This window comes from Lagenorhynchus albirostris, chromosome 3, assembly GCF_949774975.1.
Source record: "Lagenorhynchus albirostris chromosome 3, mLagAlb1.1, whole genome shotgun sequence".
In the NCBI taxonomy this organism is placed as follows: domain Eukaryota; kingdom Metazoa; phylum Chordata; class Mammalia; order Artiodactyla; family Delphinidae; genus Lagenorhynchus; species Lagenorhynchus albirostris.
Genome location: NC_083097.1, coordinates 123,912,813 through 123,933,492, shown reverse-complemented (window position 1 = coordinate 123,933,492; position 20,680 = coordinate 123,912,813). Strand labels below are relative to the sequence as shown.

The window sequence follows — 20,680 nt, the reverse complement described above, 5'->3', positions numbered from 1 at the left end:
ATATATAGTAGTGTATATATGTCAGTCTCAATCTCCCAATTTATCCCTCCCCCTTTATCCCCTGGTAACCATATGTTTGTTTTCTACATCCGTGACTCCTGTTCTATAAATAAGTTCATTTGTACCCTTTTTTTTTAAGATTCCACATATAAGCAATATCATATGATATTTGTCTTTCTCTGTCTGACTTACTTCACTCAGTATGACAATCTCTAAGTCCATCCATGTTGCTGCAAATGGCATTATTTTGTTCTTTTTATGGCTGAGTAATATTCCATTGTATATATGTACCACATGTTCTTTATCCATTCCTCCGTTGATGGACATTTAGCTTGCTTCCATGTCCTGGCTATTGTAAATAGTTTTCTAATCCAATTCAAAATATGTTTCAGTATCCCTTGGGGCATCCTCTTTGATCCATGGATTATTTAAGACTTTTAAAATTTAATTTGCAAATATTTAAGAACTTTTGACATACCTGATTTTTTAATTTCTAGTTTGATTCCATTATAGTAAAAAATATACTTTGTATTATTTCAATTCTGTTAAATGTGTGAGGCTTATTTAATGATCCAATAAAGTCTATCTTGAACAATGTTTCCTTTGCAAACAAAAAAATGTGTATTCCACTGTATGAGGTAGCATATTTTATAATGTAATTTAGGTCAATTTGGTTAATAGTGGTATTCAGGTTTTTGCATCTTTCCTGATTTTCTATCTTGTTCTATCGACCACTGAGAGACTAGTTTTGAAGCCTTTATCTGTAATTGTGGACTTGTTTATTTATACTTTCTTGTCTGTCAGTTTTTGCTACATAGATTTTGAGGCTCAATTGTTAGCTGCATACACATACAAGATAATTTATATTCTTAAGGAATTGATTCCTTTATGATTATGTAATGACTCTGTCGCTGGTAATATTACTTGATCTGAATACTACATTTTCTGATATTAATATAACCGCTCCAGGTTTCTTTTGATTAGCGTTTGATGATATATGTTTTTACATTCACTTATTCTCATTATGTCTTTATATTTAAAGTGAGTTTCTGTATACAGTGTAGTCTGACAATCTCTGTCTTATTTTTATGGGTTTATACTGTTTACAGTTAATATAATTATTAACATGGCTGTGTTAAAATCTACAATGTTGTGAGATGTTTTCTTTTGATCCCACCTATTCGTTCTTTTCCCCTACTTTTTGCCTACTTTTAGATTAAATGAATATTTTTATGGATCTATTTTTATCTTCATTATTATCATTATTATTATTTTGGCTACATCATCGGGTCTTCGTTGCAGCATGTGGGATCTTCGTTGCGACATGCGGGACCTTTTGTTGCAGCGCGTGGGCTCTTCATTGTAGCCCATGGGCTTCTCTCTAGTTGTGGTGTAAGGGTTTTCTCTTTCTAGTTGTGGTGTGCGGGCTCCAGAGTGTGTGGGCTCTGTAGTTGTAGCACACAAGCTCCAGAGCGCATGGGCTCTGTAGTTTGTGGCACACGGGCTCTCTAGTCGAGGCACGTGGGCTCACTAGTTGTGGTACGCAGGCTTAGTTGCCCCGCAGCATGTGGGATCTCAGTTCCCTGACCAGGGATCGAACCTGGGCCCCCTGCATTGGGAACGTGGAGTCTTACTCACTGGACCACCAGGGAAGTCCCTATCTTCATTATTGACTCAGTAGACATGCCTCTTTTAATTAATCACAGTTTTTCTTCTATTTATAGTTCTCAATCTATAGTTTGACAATTTATAGTTTTCAAATCAATTCTGTATCTACTACCTCATTTGATACAGAAAAACCTTGTCATTTAAGTATTATTATACCCTGATCTGGCAAAGATAAATTATATATGACTGGCACAGAAATTTTTACACTGTGAATTTAGTGCTAAGGTCTTCATAATTTGGGGGAAGGTCACTATTTCCATATGATTAATTTATGCTTAATTTTTTGTTAACTCCCCAACATTCCATCCCGTGTGCCAAAGGCATGACCAAGTACCTCTTCTGGAATGTTGCCTCCACCCTCGCCCGTAGCTCTAGCTGCTAGAAAAACAAAAGCCACTAGACTCTTAACTAACCTTCCTTGTTTAGACCTAGTCTGTTAGTCTGAGTTTTGGCTCTCATTCCAGTGGAGCTCATAAATCACCTCTGCCGCTGACTCCAAACATTCATTTACACATTTAATGAGCATCGATTGAACACTCACTGTATTTATTCATCACACTGTGTACTTGGGAGTCATGGTTGTGGGCGAATGGTATTTGAGGACAAATAAGGCATGGCCCACACTTGAGGAACTTGTAGCTTAATGAAGGTGTCAGAAATAAAACAATAACTTATGATTCAATGCAATACATACTACAATAGAGGTGTGTGCAGTGTGGGCCCACAGCAGAAGTGGTGAATTCTGCCATGGATTAGGTCAGGGATGTGACCATGATGTTTTTCTGAAGGATGTAATATTTGAAGTTGAGTTGGTGTGGGTTGGATAATCCATGCAAAACGAACAGGGTGATAGAATAAGAATCAGTCTGGAGGTATGCCTAGTAAAGTAGGAGGGGAAGTCATGTGCTCAGAGAGTGGTGGGAAGTTATAATGCAAATAGTAACATGTATTAGACCCGCACTGTGCTGAGTTTTTGTAGCATGATCTCATTTATGCTATAAAAATTTTAAGAGGCTGCCACTCTTGTTATTTTCATAATGAAGAAGGAGAATTGAAGTTAGAAGAGTATCTCCAACTTGCCAAATCACACTGTAAAGGACTGGTAGGATATTGTACTATATAACAACGAGAATACAAATACTGACCCTTCATAGTGGACCGGATATAAACAAACAGTGTGAGCATTCCATACATGCCAGGCAAATACTAACCCTGATGAAATCAGAAATGGAATCCAGGCCATCAAACTGTAGACCCTGTGCTCTAAGACTTATTCTATACTACAACTAAGATAAAACTGGAACTATTGATTGAGAGTAAAACATGAAGGGCTTTAGGTATACACAGTAGGGAGACATGGAAATTATTAGAGATGGGAAATGACAGAAGATGTAAACATAATCATGTTTGAGAAAGATTAAATGACAGCAATGTTTAGGAGATGGGGGAGACATACATTAGGAAGACTAGACTACTATTGCAATAGTCAAGACAATGGCCCAAATTATGACACTATGTGGAAATGAAGAGAATTTGATAAAGCTGAAGGCTATTTGAGTGGAGAATTGATAGGACTTTGTGAGCAAATAGGTTCTGTGGTGAAAAGAGAGTTAAAGAACATTTGTACTTCAGGTAATTGGATGGATGGCAATATGCTTATCTAAGATTGGAACAGGGAAACAAGAGCAGGGGAGAAGCTGACTCTGAGCTCTAATACTTAGTGGTTTGTGATTTCTTACTCCCCCCAGTGTTCTCTGTTTCCTCTTCTCCCTTTCTCTCTCTCTATTATCTCTTCCTAGCATGTTCATTAATTAAAACGAATTTCAAGATTCAGTTAGCTCACTTTAATTTTCACTTCTAATATCAAAACTCAGGAATTTGAGGGGTCATTCTTAGAAATATGCTCACTCTTCCATGCCTCTGTGCCTTTGCAGATGCCATTCCTCCCACCAAGGAGTCTTCTCCATACCTTGCTTGCATAGTGAACACCTACAAACCCACTTTTCCAGGCTCCAAACAAATGATACCCGCATGATTTCCTCCCCACGCAATGTTCCCACTCCCTGATAGTCTTCCATAGGAATCAGTTCATACCTCCATCAGCGTTTCTCATATTTATATTGCAGTTGTTTGGTTACTTGTTCACCTCCTCAACAAAGGCGAGGTCAGGGACTGGTGTTTTGCATTTTTTTTGGTCCCTGGTGCCTAGCAGAGCACCTGGCAAACGATGAAAGCTCAAGATGTGTCCACTGAATAAGAAATTAATGAATTGATGGGTGGCATGACGATTGAATAAGTTATAATGTATGTGTAGAAAGGTGATTAGGGTGACAAAGCATATGGATACCATGGGAATGGGAGCTCTTCCTGCAGCCACGTGCATCCCTTCCAGAGCTGGTCTGAAACTTTAGGTACAGTGAACCAAGGACAAGAGAGGGGCTAATGATTTTCTTATGAGGAATACAGGTGTGAAATATGCCCCAGATGTGATATTAAAGAGGAACTGGGACTTTTCAGTAACTTCCACTTTCCATATATGATTTTAACTTCTCACATACTACCTTTTAATCAGTTCTTTGATTCCCCCCCCCCCCAAGTCCTGTCCTTAATTCTCTGATCTGAGGTTCAGAGTAAGAAAACACTGATGAGGGCCTCTCCAGGAAGGGTTGCCAGATTCAGCAAACAAAACTACAGGATGCCCAGTTAAATTTAAATTTCAGCTAACCAACAAAATTTCTTTCTTTCTTTTTTTTTTGTGTGTGTGTGGTACGCAGGCCTCTCACTGTTGTGGCCTCTCCCGTTGCGGAGCACAGGCTCCGGACGCGCAGGCTCAGCGGCCACGGCTCACAGGCCCAGCCACTCCACGGTATGTGGGATCTTCCCGGACCGGGGCACAAACCCATGTCCCCTGCATCGGCAGGCGGACTCTCAACCACTGAGCCACCAGGGAAGCCCCAAAATTTCTTTTAGTAAAGTATGTCCTGTGAAATGTTTGGGACATACTTATACTTAAAAAATTACTCACTGATTATCTGAAATTCAAATTTCATGATGCATCCTGTATTTAATTCTGTAGCCTTAGCTCCAGTTCACTTTCTGCCAAGGATCGAGAACACGCTCTGTACCCTGCACCTTTGATAGATCAACCTGAGCTCAAACACAGGTGAATGATGCAGGTCAATGGGAAATCTAGAGACGAATGGGGAAAACAGACCAGATACAGATGGATCTGTGCACAGACAGGCCGGTGACTGCAGGGTTCATTGCGTGACCCCGGCTTTCCACCAGTTACAGCACTGAGCACATGCCGGTGCAAATAAGTTAATAGTTAAGAGTACAGACTTTGACAGGGAACCTTACTCAATACTCTTTAATGACCTATATGGGAAAAGAATCTAAAAAAGAGTCGATATATTTATTATGTATAACTGATTCACTTTCCTGTACAGCAGAAACTAATACAACATTGTAAATCAACTATACTCCAATAAAAATTAATTTAAAAAAAATAGCACAAACTCTGAAGTCACATGTCCTTGAGTTCAATTCCTTGTTCTGGCTCATACATGATTTGTAACACTAGGCAAATTATTTAACTTCTCCAAGCTTGAATTTCCTTATATAAAATTAGGATAATAATGGCAGCCTCTCAATAGCTTTGTTGACATATTTCATCTAGTTTGATTCTTGGTCAGAGTTAACAACATTAGCCTACTACTATTACTATTACTACTACTATTATTATTATTATTATCATCATCCCTAATGCTGCTTGCATGACTCTCACTCCCTCCTCTGGGACGATCCAAGGTAGAACAGGATAGAACAGGATAGGGTAGGATAGGATAGGATAGAATAGAATAGAAAAGCAAGTTTACCATTTAATTTTTGCCTAGTATATACAAGATACTGTGTTGTTTGCATGTGTTTTTCATCAGTCCTCATAACAGCCCTGAGAGATAGCATTATTCCTATTTTGTAGACATTGGATCCAAGGCATAAAGAAATTAGGAACTATTTCTAAGATCACATAGATACACAACTTGTAAGTGGCAATCTGAAACTTAAACTCAGGTGTCTGATCCCAAAGTTCAACCACTAACACACACGTCAAGAGCTGGCTATGAGATTTCCAAATCAGACTACAAGCATTTCCTACCTGAAGAAAGAACTCTGATGACTTTCAGTTACACATGGAAATGTTCATTGGAATTACAGCATGCCATATTCCTTTTATTTTCATATCCTCTTGCCAAACTAGAATGGCATTCTGAAATAAGGTACTCATTTCCTCTTCCTAGCTTGGGTAAAACTGTCTTTCATAATCCCAGTTTCTCCTCTACCTAAAGTCAAATTCATTTGCATATGTCAATGGAGGGTAAGTCACAAGTTCTTGACTGCTTTTGATATGGTACACATTAAAGGTTCTCTACATTTTATCAGGCATTTTATCTGCTATCTCCTAGGTCCTTAAGATAGTGCAGATGACTAGGTGGGAAATTATGTTTCAGTTTTACAGATGAGGAATCTGAGACTTAGAGTGGTCTCAGCCATTTGCCAGAGTTACAAAGATAATAACTGATAGAACTATTACATGAGTCCATGCTTCTCTTCTGAAAATTATTTATTAACTCATTTATTCAGTACATATTGATGGGTATCTTTTATATGTAAGGCACTATCCTAGAAACCGGAGCTATCTCAGTTCTGCCCTTAACATATCTATAGGCTAAAGGAGAAGAGAGCTATTAAAGTACTTAGTTCCCAGACAACTGGTCAAGGGCAATATGGCAGGTGATGGCAGGTGATGGAGCAACCATCTGGAGAAGGGTGGAAGGGCCATGATGGAGATTTTGCAGAGAAGGGGGCATTTGAACCTGAGCCTGAGTAATAAGTAGGAATGTGTCAAGGAGAGATAATAGGGAAGCTATCCCAGGAAAAATAAAGGGCCTGAGCAACGGCATGGGAGTGTGAATGGACATGCCCAGGTGGAGACAAGACACTAGCTCAGAGCATGGGAAGGAAGCAGAGCGCACAGGGAGACAAGGAGACACGCCTCACCAACTGTTGTTGCTTGCTCCTTGGCACTGAAAAGCAGTTCTGCCTGATCCCCATCTAATGTCAATGCTGGCAGTGCAACTAACTCCAAAAGAATGATTCCGGTGCCATTTATAGACACACATTAGAAAAACCAAGAGGGTTTTTCTTTCCCTATCTGTAAAACCCTTAGTTTGAAAGCTAGGGCAGGGCTCATCAGTAGAGATCCAAAAGCAAGCTGTGTCTATCTTACGCAACAACCTGAATTCCATAGCAGATGATGTCAGCTATAAATGCCCTATAAATGGAGCAAGGCTTCAGGTGCATCTGAACAATTTAACTGCATCGATACCCACTGCTACAAACATGGCTGTCTCAGTGCTACAGCTGACAGTTGTCTGGGGACTGCTTGTCTTAATCCTGACTTGCCAAGCCGGTAAGTACCTGCAATCACAGCTCACGCATTGTGCAGTAGTTAGCCATGACTGGAGGAAGTCAGTGGCGCAGATCCAGAACATAAAGGGGAGAGAAGGGAACTTTGGGCACTGCAGAAAGAGCACTGGACTGGGAGACAAGAGACAGATCTTCTAATAAAAAGAAAGTAGGACTTTTATTCAAATGTGCTTAGGTTACAGTCTCTATCAGTGAATGTACGACGTTTAGAATGACTTTTTTTCTTATATCTTCATGTGATATAGTGACACTATTATAATTTCCTTGAGAGCTGGGGGTGTTTATTTTTTAATGATTATAACTAATAATATTCAAAGGCGAAGAGTCTGGAATAAGACTCCTAGGCCTCGCTCTACCACTAGTCAGAAATGTAACTTCAGGCATGCTCGTTAACTTCTAAGGGCTTCACACTTAAAAGGGAATATCAGTAGTTAACTTTCTCATTTAGCTGTCATGAAAATTAAATAAAAGAGACAAAACATATTGGAAAAGTATCTGGTCCATCATGAGCACCCAATAAATATTAACTGTTATTTTTATCATGTATCATCTCATTTGATTCTCATAATCTTTTTAAGTAAACATGCACAGTTTTATCATTTCCCTTTTTGCAGGTAAATAAACTGAGCTTGCAGAGGGAAAGTTACTTGAGCATAGACACAGGTAGAAGTGGCACACTTGGGATTGAAACCCAAGTCTTTCGATTCTTTCTATTATAAAGCATCTACTTCTTTCAAGTCTGTTCCAAGCACATAGAGGACCAAAAGGCAGCATGCAGAATTCTCACTAATTAATTTTTGGTCTACAGAAGGCAGTGAGCTCTTAACCTATCTCTGATCAGAATGATAGGTCAGAAAACACAGACAGTACAAATAGTAACAGAGCTTTCTGAGCTCTTCTACATGTAACTTGGCAGAACTCGCACCCTCCATCACCCACTGTCCACTGGCACAACCCACAGGCAGACACTCCAACAAAGCTACAGCAGGGATGGGCTCAGAGACTACTGTGTCCATCTACCCCTATAGTAATCACCGTGGTAAAGTAAAAAGTGAGATTTATATCTTAGAGACCAGTCCCAAGTCTGTCTCTCATGAACTCTGAAACTGGTTAAAATCAGTTCACTGCTTTGAACCTCAGTTTCCTCATCTGTAAAATGGGATAATTACCAACTGCACCAGGTGAAATGAGCATGCTTTTGTAGTCACTTTGTAAACTATAAAATCTGTAAAAATATCAGCATTACTGTATTTTTTCAGAACTTTATGATTATATTGACTAAGAAAATCAGGTAGTTAATGTAAATAAAGGCTACCCCATATTATAACTGAAAGGAGAAAATATTCAAATGTTGGCTTTGATAATTTGTTTCTGGTATGTCAAATGTCTTCATTTTTATTATTTTTCAGCATTTTCAAAGTTCTTAATATTTTAGCAGCATTTTAAAATTTTCGTATCTTTAAGCACTAGCGGAGAAAGCTACTATGAATCATACTGTTGCTACTGTTATTAACAATAGTAATAATCATACAGTGCGCATTTATTGTGGGCTCACCTTAGACCTGGTACTGCAATAAGTGATTATATAATATAGATATGCATATATATACATACATATCTATGATATACATCACAGATAAATAAAGTATCTTTCCATCTTGACAATAAGAAACTGAGAGAGTAATTAAATATTGTTTACACGGTTACATGGTGAACTTTTTGCTGAAGACAGAATCAAACTCAGGTATATAGGACTCCAAAACATCACCCACCATACTCTCATACCTCTCATCACATATGCAATCCAAAGGCTGGAGCCAAGGATTTGATCTTCACACACACTGCAATCCAGGGCTCCTTGCATTTTGAAAAGTTAGCATTTAGCATCATATTAAAATAAAACGTTAAAGTAAAAATAATAAAATTAAATTGTTATGCAAGTAGGCAGATAGGAACACAGAAAAAAAAAGAACTCACTTTTCATGCAAGGAATTTCTGGTTCGCAGCTGGTAAATGTCTCCAGGGGACAGTTGCTTGAAGGCAGTATTATATCATATAGGGAACATGCTCTGTGAAATTAAAAAAAAATAAAAGTTCAAACCCTGGCTCAGCCACTTTCTATATGTGTGACTTTAGGAATTTCTCTGAGCATCTGTTTTCTCTCCTGTAATCCTATCACTGAACTGAATAAGGATTAGGCATGTGATGAAAGCACATCCTAGTACCTGAGCATCACAAATATACCTTCTCTTTCCTTCCACTTCATGTAATGAAAACAAAGCAATTCTGGTCACCGTGGTTGCCCTGTGCTTTATGTAAGGGTCATGTCCATATATGTCCATTTTTGCCTTAACTCTTAGCAGCATATGATATGTACATAATAGTAGGCTCAAAAACACTGGTTGATGAAAAAAACCAACAGCTGAATAAATGAATACTTGGTGGTTAGTATACTGATCTTGGTTATAGGTCCCAGACTGGTAGTGCTCCTATTGAATCTTTTGCAGTGGCATAGTAAACAAAAAATGTTTGCAGAATTGAAAGCCATATTTTTTACTAAGACTTTCTATTTTAGGATATAATATAAATGCAACTCTTCTCACTAATTTGACAGCCTCCACACCAAAAGCTAGTTACATCTCCTTCATTCAGAGTAATGGGGTACATTGTACAGAAGTTGGGACTTCTTGAGTCAAAATTTGTGGTGGGGGGCTTCCCTGGTGGTGCAGTGGTTGAGAATCTGCCTGCCAATGCAAGGGACATGGGTTCGAGCCCTGGTCTGGGAAGATCCCACATGCCGCGGAGCAACTAGGCCCGTGAGCCACAACTAATGAGCCTGCGCTTCTGAAGTCTGTGCTCCACAACAAGAGAGGCCGCGACAGTGAGAGGCCCGCGCACCGCGATGAAGAGTGGCCCCCGCTCGCCGCAACTAGAGAAAGCCCACGCACAGAAACGAAGACCCAACACAGCCAAAAATAAATGAATAAATTAATTAATTTAATTAAATTAAAAAAAATTTGTGGTGGGATTGACAGATAAAATACAGGGCATCCAGTTAAAGTTGAATTTCAGATAAACAATAATTTTTTCATTTAATTATGCACTAAATATTTCATGGGTCATTCTTACACTAAAAAAGTATTGTTATTTATCTGAAATTCAACTTTAACTGGGCATCCTGTAATTTTATTTACCAAATCTGCCAACACTACTTGTGAGGCTACAGTAAAACTAAAAGATAAAGGTCCTACTTCATCCTGGCACCAGGGTGGAAAGGGGAGGCTGTTCGTGTCTTTAATTGCCGCTCTTGCATTGCTTTTAATCTCCCAAACCACTTAGACCACTAAGCAAAGCCAAACCCCCAGCCATGTCACCAACTTCACTCTGGACCTTTGGCCTCATTCCAAAAGGCACTTGACTAAATATCAAAAGTAAGAGACCTACAGTTACAGTACCATCTTCTCTTGCTATTTGTAAGATCTTCTGCAGGTCACTTAATGTTCTCAGTTTCTGAGTCCAGTGAGCTCTGCATACTCCACAAGATTGGTCAAGCTTAAACTTACACAGTAGATGTAAAATCATTATTTACAGAACTATCACATGCTACACAAGTGATAGAATTTCTCCTCGTCATCATTATTATACTACTTTCAACCTTATAACACACTTGTAGTTAGATCACACCTTTTCTGTCAAAGACTATGCAGTTCATCACAGAGTGCTTAAGAACCTGGATTTTAATACCAGGCAAACATGGGATTGAATTCTGATTCTGCCACTTACCGTCTCTGTGACTTTGACCCGCTTCTAAACCTCTCTCAACTTCCATTTCTTTACCTTTAACTTCGGATAATAACTTTGCCTCCCTCATAGTGTTGCTGTGAGAATAAAATGAGATAATGCATGGAGATTGCCTGTCATAGGTATGTGCTCAGAAAACACTACCTATTATTATATCATCCTCCTTATTATCATTTCCATAGGTCCAGGGATTACATGAGAAAAATACATTAAAACCAAGCAATCTGCATTTCAGTCCCAGCCCTGGCATTTACTAGCTGCTTTAACTCTGAACAAGTTACTTAACCTCCGTGAGCTTCAGTTTTCTCATCTGGAAAGAGAACCAATGTCTGCCTAAGCATCAATATCTGTTGCTCTGTTTGGTTTCAGGAATAAGTGACATAACGCACGTGAAGACAATAACCAGGCAGGCACTAGATATGCAATAAATGTAACTATATGAGGCTATATAATTAGTGAGAGGGGGTATAAAGAGCTCTAGGGTTCCCTACAATGAAAGAAACTTCCCTTTCTTCTTGCTGAGAATCACCCTGAGATTCCATTCTGTTTTTCAGATAACAAACCAGAGAGCAAGTCAGATGACAAGCCAGATGACTCGGGCAAAACCCTAGAACCAGCCTTTCCAAAATTCCTAAGCCTCTTGGGCTCGGAGATCATTGAGAATACGGTGGAGTTCATCATCTGCTCCATGATGAAGAGCAAGTAAGCACTGAGACAAACCTTGCTTTTGTCCAGTTCGCCGTTAGTAATGACCGCATTGCATTAAAATGAATGAGAAACAAAATTGCATGCATGCCAATGTATTGTTTTAATTGAAACTTGTTGCCTACCTTAAGATATATTTGCATCTGCATGAATTTCCCTGAACTCTTTTGGGGTGAACACGTTCCCAAGGAATTTATGGAACAAGGGGTTCCATCAAATATTTTTTATTTCAGGACCGAGTAGGGAGGAAGAAGGCCACCGGACCGAGGGACGGAAAGCCATGTTCTGGTCTTGACACAGGTGTTATTTACTGGGTGATCTGGAGTTAGGCTTTCCCTCCCTGAGTGCCTCAGTTTGCTAATCTGTAAAGTTAAAGGAATAAAGGACCCACCCAGTGCAGACACAGTAATTTGCTGATGAAGGTGGTGGGTAGAGGTGTGCTCATCAGTGAGAGGTATGGTGAGTCCCGTCTTTATTTTCTGGTTTGAGTAATTCAAGAGGGTTAGCAGACACAGTAGCTAATCTCTCCTCAGAGGCAATCTGAAGAACCTCTCTTATGAGGGTTTGTTTTGATCACGAGAGATTGCCTTGATGGCAAATTCCACAACCCTGACTCTTCCTATTATTTTCAACCTGCTTCCAAGCTCCTGTGCCCAACTCGTAATACATCCTACCCAAGTTTACATAGCTCTGATTTTTACATCTACTTTACCCTTTCTTCATTCTTCCGACATTAATCTCCCCAAGTTCAGCTCTCCAGGGTCTATTTCGTTCTTTTGAATTTCTAGGTGCTTTCAATCTCCACCTCTCTGAGGCTCTGCTCTCTAATTCTCTCCTTCACAGGCCCCTAAGCAGAGTTTGACAAAGTGCAGTCTATTACCTGCTTCAGAATCGCCTGGAGAACTTATCCAAAAGGCAGGTCCCTTCATCCCATCTTGCACTTTCCTGGAGCAAGGCTGTATAACAAGCCTTTATAACAAGCTTTGTAACAAGCGTTTTAACAAGCTTTCAGGTGATTCTTATATACAACAAATTTGAGAGCCCTTGATTGGATGCTCTGGGCTACATGGCTGAGCCTTAAAGGTCCACACAGCCTTTAAATTTGTATTCATCTTTTGTGTAGATGTGAATCTTTGTATTTTTCTAGGGAAAGTGCTTCTGACTTTATAAGATTCTCAAAAAGGTCTATTACCAGTAACAGATTAAGAGCCACTTCTATATAGAAGTGATCAGGGGCCATTTTGTATCCCTTGATCTGCTTAAATCCATATATTACTATCATGTGAATGGGCATAATTCTGCATACAATCATCATGAACAAACTGTTAAAACACAGATGTTTATTTTGTGTTTTTCTTTTTCATATTGTGGTTGCTTTTGCAACTGTTGAGTTCCCATGACTGTTAGTATAAACAAGGGAAAAACTGAATAACATCTATTATGTACAAAGTAGAGTTTAGACTCCAGTTGAATTCATATTGTTATAAATCACAACAATAGCAAGGCCAAGAATTAGAATCATAATTCTTTTTATTCCTTCCCTGGGGAATCCCCTAGACATAAAATAGCCCTTGTCTTCTCTGTTAACTCTGAACGTTGACCATCTGAAATGCTAAAGAATTGTTAGCTCTGGGTTCAGAAACGGCACATCTTCTACCATTTTCTTTTTCCCTCATTTTATTCTGGGTATATGATATTCTTTCTGTTCTTGGAACTTACAACTGTCTCAGGCTCTCTGCTCGTCCTTTAATTTCTGCCTAAAATGCTCTTTTTCCCCTCCTAGCTAGTGCTTTGTCTTGCCTCGCATCTAAAAGTCACCTCCTCCGAAAACGATGCTATAACCACTCTTATTAATACAACTTCTTTTATTCCCTGGTTATTCTCTATCACTATACCTTGTCATTATGTCATTATAACATATCACCATTTCACATGATTAATTTATTTTTAATCATGTAACTATATGAAAGTAGAGATCAGATCTCTCTAGCTCATTGCTATAGCACAGTACCCTGTAAGTCATATCGGGCACTTAGTAAATAATTGTTGAATTAACTAAATAAGGAAAGGAATCTTAGAGATCAGATCTAAAGCTCACATACCCCTATTTGACTGAGACATTTTGAGGGATCTTTGTTGAAAGATACAGCAGTCCTTGCTCAAGGGAACAAATCTAACTGTCCTCACTCTGTCCAAGAAAAGACCATAAATATAACAGGGAATGGGAAATGGGAAGAGACCAGCAAGAAGTATTCCTAAGAACTTAATACATGCTTAGGAAAGTAGGGGCAGGAATTGTGAAGGAAAAACGTCTAGACTTTAAGCCCCTTCTCCTCAAAGAATTTGCCGTCCTTATTGTATAAGATGGCATGAGCAAATACAATGATAACTAAAATGCTGAATAAGGTAAATGTCAGCCAAACATCACAGTTAATGTCTAAGGAAAGGAGCTGTCACTGGGGCCAGGATGCTTAGGGGAGAGTTTCTGGCAAAGGTAAGAAGAAATTTGGGTCATAAAAGACTCAATGAGATTTCATTAGAAAGAGAAAATTACAAAAATATGGAACTTCATAAAGATAGAAAATTTGCTTTATTTAGTCCTATGTACCCAATGCCTAAATACTGTGTCAAGCACATAATAAATGCTGGACCATAATTTACTCATCTCTTACCTTCTCAGCAGCTACCGCACACCCAATCCTTAAACAGTGGAATGGCCTCTGGTATTAATTCATGCTTCTGGAGACCTAAGTTTTAGACTTTGCTTTGCAATTTACCAGCCATGTGACTTGGACAGGTTTTTAATCTCTTTGAGCTTCAGAGGTTTTTTTCATATGTAAAATGATTAAAATTCATTCATGTATCCATTCAACAAATATTTATTAATTCATACTATATGGTAGGCACTGTTCTAGGTGCTGGGGATATATTATGAAACAAATATATCAAAATATCTGTCTTTATAGAGTTTATATAGGAATAGACATCAAACTAATAGATTTGTTGGCAGATTTAAAGAGATAATTATGTATAATGGCTTGTCAAATTTGAACTATTATGGAAATCTTAGACCTTACTACTTTATGACATAGGAAAACTTGAAGTATTGCTCAAATATTATAAGATACCTTAGTGATGATTCTAACATTCCTGATCAGTCTAAATCATAATTCATTTTTTCCTCTTTTTTTTTTAAGAGGATATATGAAATGTGATGAGAAAAAAGAAGAAGATTCATCAGAGTGACTTCAACCAGGTGATTTTAACCTAAAAACTTACAACCAAAAAATAGTATATTGAACAAAGGAAAAAGGGTCTGTCTGATTTACTTAATAAATTTGGGAACCCACATTTACCCATAAGCAGAAAAGGGGTATTTTTTGTGTGTGTTTTTGCTTTATTCTTGTAGTCGTTTTTTTAAAATTGATTTTAAGTAGATGTATTTTTATCATCTCAAAGTCACTGACTTAATAAGATTCTCTTAAGAGAAGAAGCACAGTTGTGGGGTGAAACAAGTAAGCACTGGAAGTGAGGAGATCTGGTCCTGTCACAACTCTGCTTGGAACTTGACTTGTGCAGGTTCCGCCTATGAAAGGAGGGGTTATATGCACTAAAATCTAAAGACCCAGGTAAACAGGCCATTAGTTACTCATGAGAAGAGTGAGATTTACTGAACCTAACTCCAGGAGAAAGGACTAGTAAGCTCTCTAATCCTGCAGTTAGATTTATGTGCAAACAGTCTGGTTTGAGTCCTCAGAGATACCTGCTGTTTCCTTATCCAGTTCTCTCCTGAGAATGGATATTGAAATATAAATACAGAAATGTCAGACTTGAGAAAGTAATTCTATAAGTAACTAGCATGAACTTAGTACTTCTGTTTTAGGCAGTAAATTAATGCTGTATATGTAGTACCTAATTTAATTCTATCTAACATTCCCTATGAAAAATATGTATTGCTATTCTTAAATTTTATAAATAATGAAACCAAGTCTCAGGGAGCTTAATTAATGTGGCCAAGTTAATAAGGGAGGAGGGGTGGATCTGAATTCAAACAGCCTGATTCCAGTCTGTGCTCTATCACTCAGCAATAGAGCTACTGAACAGCGAATAGTGTAGAAAGAGGCAGTAGAGAATAGTGATTAAGCTGTGTGATCTTAGACATACCTCAAGGTGCCCATAGAAGTAAAACCCTACCCCTTTGGTTAGTTGAATTACCTTATATGCATCTCCAGGAATTATGGCCTTTCCCAACTTTTTCCCTACTGGCTTCATTTCATAACAAGGGAGTGATTGGCGTGAGCTTAGAAAGCTATTATCATATTACCCTGGAACTTAGCCCACCCTTTTCCTTAAGCTTCTAAGGAGGGAAATCAGACTTGCGCATTGGAATCAAGATGTGCTCAATGCAGACACACCTGAATCTCACCCCAAAGAGAGCTAAGCTTCTAAAAACACTCACTTATGTTTGCATCTTCCCATTCCCATCTTCTCAGGGAACAGCCTACCTCTTGTTGCAGGTATCCTAACCCTTTGCCTTCATTCAGGCTCATTGGTGCTCACACCCTGAATCTTTGGAGTGCCATCCTAGAGGCTCAATGTATGAGACAGTCCAATAAGCAAGTCAACATGAAATTTTAGAAAGAGCAAAAGCCATAGAGAAGATGTAAGTTCAGCTTCTATCTTGGCCTCTTATTGGTTGTGTGACCATGGGGAGGTCAGTTGGTCTCCATGAGTCTCACTTTACTCCTTATTAATACTTAAAACATTTGGAACTTAATTGTTCCAGACCTTAATGTCAGAAATGTTTTAACTGCATATAAAAAATCTTTGAGTGGATTCACAAACCAACTGTAGATGCCCTAATGGGCAGAGAGGAATGGCTCTGTCTAGGGATATAAACCAAATGGACTAGAGAGAGAGAAGCTTCTAAGGCAGAGATTAAATTTTGAATGGTTTGATCAAGGCTGTCTCTCCAAACTCCAGTGACTGTTCATTTAATAAATAGTTTTAAAAGTTGCACTTGTATGATAAGTGTCTCATCAAATCAAAAGCAAATCATGACTTTAGAATGAGTGATTCACAGCAATGCCTATTTCTCCAGTATAGAAAATCTGGCCAAAGTTTTAGGTATTTCCTAAAGTAAGATAGGTAGATATATAGATATCCCGTTTTTCTCCTACGACATATGCCTCTATCTTACATAGTCCTTTAATGCTTATTTAACCCACGCCTACTATGTGTCACGCCTACTATGTGCCAATGCTATCAAGATGAGTAACACTGTCTCATCATTAACAAGTTTATGGTTTGGACTATCACCTAGCACAGTGCACCCCAGGATTGTGCAGGAAAACAATGAAGTTCTATGTACAAGTGCCGTGGACATGCCTTGGAGGAAAGGGTGGGCATTAAGAGGGCTTCACAAAGAAGGTGAATTTCCGCATGCAATCTCAGATGATGAGCAGAAAAGGGCAAGTTCTCAAAAACTAATCATCCAATAATTGGACACCTAATTAATCTGAGATTCTCCCAACCTCAGCTCAATCACATTGACATGATTTCCTTATGTTAATAATTTTACAATCTTAACTCCTAATATCCTGCATCACTTGAAATCATGGGGATTCAAGTCTCCCAGTGTCTTAAGTCATTTGACATCTTAAAGTATAAATTACCTTTCTTGTGTTAAAATAAGAATCCAATGAACCTCACCAAGATTATGAAACAAGTAAAAGATGGGAAAGCACTTTGTGAATTCTTAATATCTATGTACATTTTTTAAATTAAGAACATAATATACTTGGACACACTCGATGACATGTTTCGACCTGCTGAGTCAGAACTTCCTAGTGAGGGAGCTAGGAATAAATAAATTTAATAGGAAATCCTCAAGTAACTAATGAGTAAAATTGCAGATGGGCATGACATCATTCAATATCCACCCCATGAAGTCTGATGGGAAATATTTCTTTTAGAATTTAGAGCAAGAAAAAAAAAATTCCTTCCCTCAGTACTGCTTCCTCATTTCTGGTTATAAGATTTATGTAGCTTAGTTTATTTCATTTATTTACTTTTCCTGTCTATCCAGAAACTCAAAGAGAAACTGATGACTCAATTTACTCCAGTAAACATATGTGCATTCTCCCTTCATCCCTGTTGTTGATTCTTGCCTTTTCATTTTTGTTGTTGTTGCTTGTTTCTTCAAATATATATTATAGTTGATTTCATTATAAATCATCTCAAGTTCTAAAGGGCAGAGATGTAAAAATGTTAAAGAAAAGGTTAAAATATCTTTGTATTTTTCTTAAGTCTTTAAGCCCTCTTTAGCTGGTAATTGTTTCCCTGTCTCTGGTTTATATTTCTAAGGACACCTGCATGGCTCCAGAATAAGCCAAGGGCACCTGAATCCTGCTTTTCCAGTTTTCTGTTTCACAAGTCCTCCAGGACAGAGGCCCCAGTGCAGCTTCCAGCAAGTTCTCAGGATTCAGGTCCTGGCTTCAACCAAAGACAGCTTCTTTTGAACATCCTGACTTTGCATTTTTGCTTCTAGAAGTCAAAATAATTGTGTCCTCTTTGGGGACACATATCCTACTTCATTAAGATTTTTGTTGGTGGAAGTAATTTTTCCTGAAGCATGTTTAAAGTTTTTAATTGATGCAAAAAATATGAAATATATAAAAATTATTATTATCCAGAATAACTGAAGAACAATTCAAATTAAGAAAACTAAATTTCAGATAACATCAGGCCAAAGTCACAGAACCAGTAAACAACAGAAAGATTTGAACCTGACTCCAAAGAAAAAACCCTTAACCCCTAAAAATGCATGAGGTGAATTTCAGAGTTAAAAGTTTCATAAACCCTTTTAGGAGAAGTTTTTCAAAAAAATCTGAGCCTACACTCCTGGGCTAGTAATCTAAAAACTGACCTTTAAAAAAAAATTAACAAGGTTATTGCTGTTCCACAGTTTTTATTACTCTCATAGAATAGCAGAGTGCCCTTGAAGACATTTGAAACTGGTGGATGGAAGAGTCCTTGACAAGTCTAGCGCAGTTCTTTCATTTCTTCTACCACTTGTTACACAGATGTAGGTTCTCAGTGGCAATTGGTGTGGTTCTTGCCCACTTGTTCATAAAGGATTGAACCATTGTCAAACCTGACCCAACTGAGCCAAGAAAATTCTCCCAGAATTATTTAATATGGACATAAGACAAGACTGAAATCATAAAGCACAATGACAATTATGGCAGCACTCTAGTCTAGATGGAAGGGAAGCTCAAGAGGGAGGGGATATGGGGATATATGTATACTTATAGCTAATACACTTTGTTGTACAACAGAAACTAACACAACATTGTAAAGTAATTACACTAAAATAAAGATATTAAAAAAAAAATCTATGTGCTTCTGTCCTGGATTCCTGTTCTCCCAAGCACTTTGACTCTGAAAGCAACTCCAGTGTATTTTCAATAAACCTTTTTTTTTTAACATCTTTATCAGAGTATAATTGCTGTACAGTGGTGTGTTAGTTTCTGCTTTATAACAAAGTGAATCAGCTGTACATATACATATATCACCATATCTCCTCCCTCTTGCGTCTCCCTCCCACCGACCCTATCCCACCCCTCTAGGTGGTCTCAAAGCACCGAGCTGATCTCCCTGTGCTACACGGTTGCTTCCCACTAGCTAACTATTTTACATTTGGTAGTGTATATATGTCCATGCCACTCTCTCACTTCGTCCCAGCTTACCCTTCCCCCTCCACGTATCCTCAAGTCCACTCTCTACATCTGCATCTTCATTCCTGTCCTGACCCTAGGTTCTTCAGAACCATCTTCTAGTTTTTTATTTTAGATTCCATATATACGTGTTAGCATACGGTATTTGGTTTTCTCTTTCTGACTTACTTCACTTTGTATGACAGACTCTAGGTTCATCGACCTCACTACAAATAACTCAATTTTATTTCTTTTTATGGCTAATATTCCATTGTATACATGTGCCATATCTTCTTTACCCATTCATCTGTCGATGGACACTTAGGTTGCTTCCATGTCCTGGCTATTGTAAATAGAGCTGCAATGAACATTGTGGTACATGACTCTTTTTGAATTATGGTTTTCTCGGGGTATATGCCCAGTAGGCAATTGTTGAGTCATATGGTAGTTCTACTTTTAGTTTTTTAAGGAATCTCCATACTGTTCTCCATAGTGGCTGTATAAATTTACATTCCACCTACAATGCAAGAGGGTTCCCTTTTCTCCACACCCTCTCTAGCATTTATTGTTTGCAGATTTTTTGATGATGGCCATTCTGACTGGTGTGAGGTGATAGCTCATTGTAGTTTTGATTTGCATTTCTCTAATGATTAGTGATGTTGAGCATCCTTTCATGTGTTTGTTTGCAATCTGTATATCTTCTTTGGAGAAATGTCTATTTAGGTCTTCTGCCCATATTTGGATTGGGTTATTTGTTTTTTTGATATTGAGCTGCATGAGCTGCTTGTATATTTTGGAGATTAATCCTTTGTCAGTTGCTTCATTTGCAAATATATTCTTCCATTCTGAGGGTTGTCTTTTTGTCTTGCTTATGGTTTCCTCTCTTGTGCAAAAGCTTTTAAGTTTCATTAGGTCCCATTTCTTTATTTTGTTTTTATTTCCATTTCTCCAGGAGGTGGGTCAAAAAGGATCTTGCTGTGATTTATGTCATAGAGTGTTCTGCCTATGTTATCCCCTAAGAGTTTTAGAGTGTCTGGCTTTACATTTAGGTCTTTAATCCATTTTGAGTTTATTTTTGTGTATGGTGTTAGGGAGTGTTCTAATTTCACTCTTTTACCTGTAGCTGTCCAGTGTTCCCAGCACCATTTATAAAGAGGTTGTCTTTTCTCCATTGTATATTCTTGCCTCCTTTATCAAAGTTAAGGTGACCATATGTGCATGGGTTTATCTCTGGACTTTCTATCCTGTTCCATTGATCTATATTTCTGTTTTTGTGCCACTACCATACTGTCTTGATT

The 20,680-nt window shown here is 38.2% G+C and overlaps 1 protein-coding gene across 1 annotated transcript; it reads left to right on the top strand.

Moving 5' to 3' along the window:
• The first annotated feature begins 7,021 nt into the window (after positions 1-7,021).
• Positions 7,022-19,071, top strand: C3H5orf46 (chromosome 3 C5orf46 homolog). Its single transcript, XM_060146469.1, has 4 exons — positions 7,022-7,141; positions 11,514-11,661; positions 14,862-14,920; positions 18,031-19,071. Exons 1-3 carry the CDS (start codon positions 7,072-7,074, stop codon positions 14,908-14,910), a joined length of 267 nt encoding a protein of 88 aa, XP_060002452.1. The 5' UTR covers positions 7,022-7,071; the 3' UTR covers positions 14,911-14,920; positions 18,031-19,071.
• Positions 19,072-20,680: the final 1,609 nt, after the last annotated feature.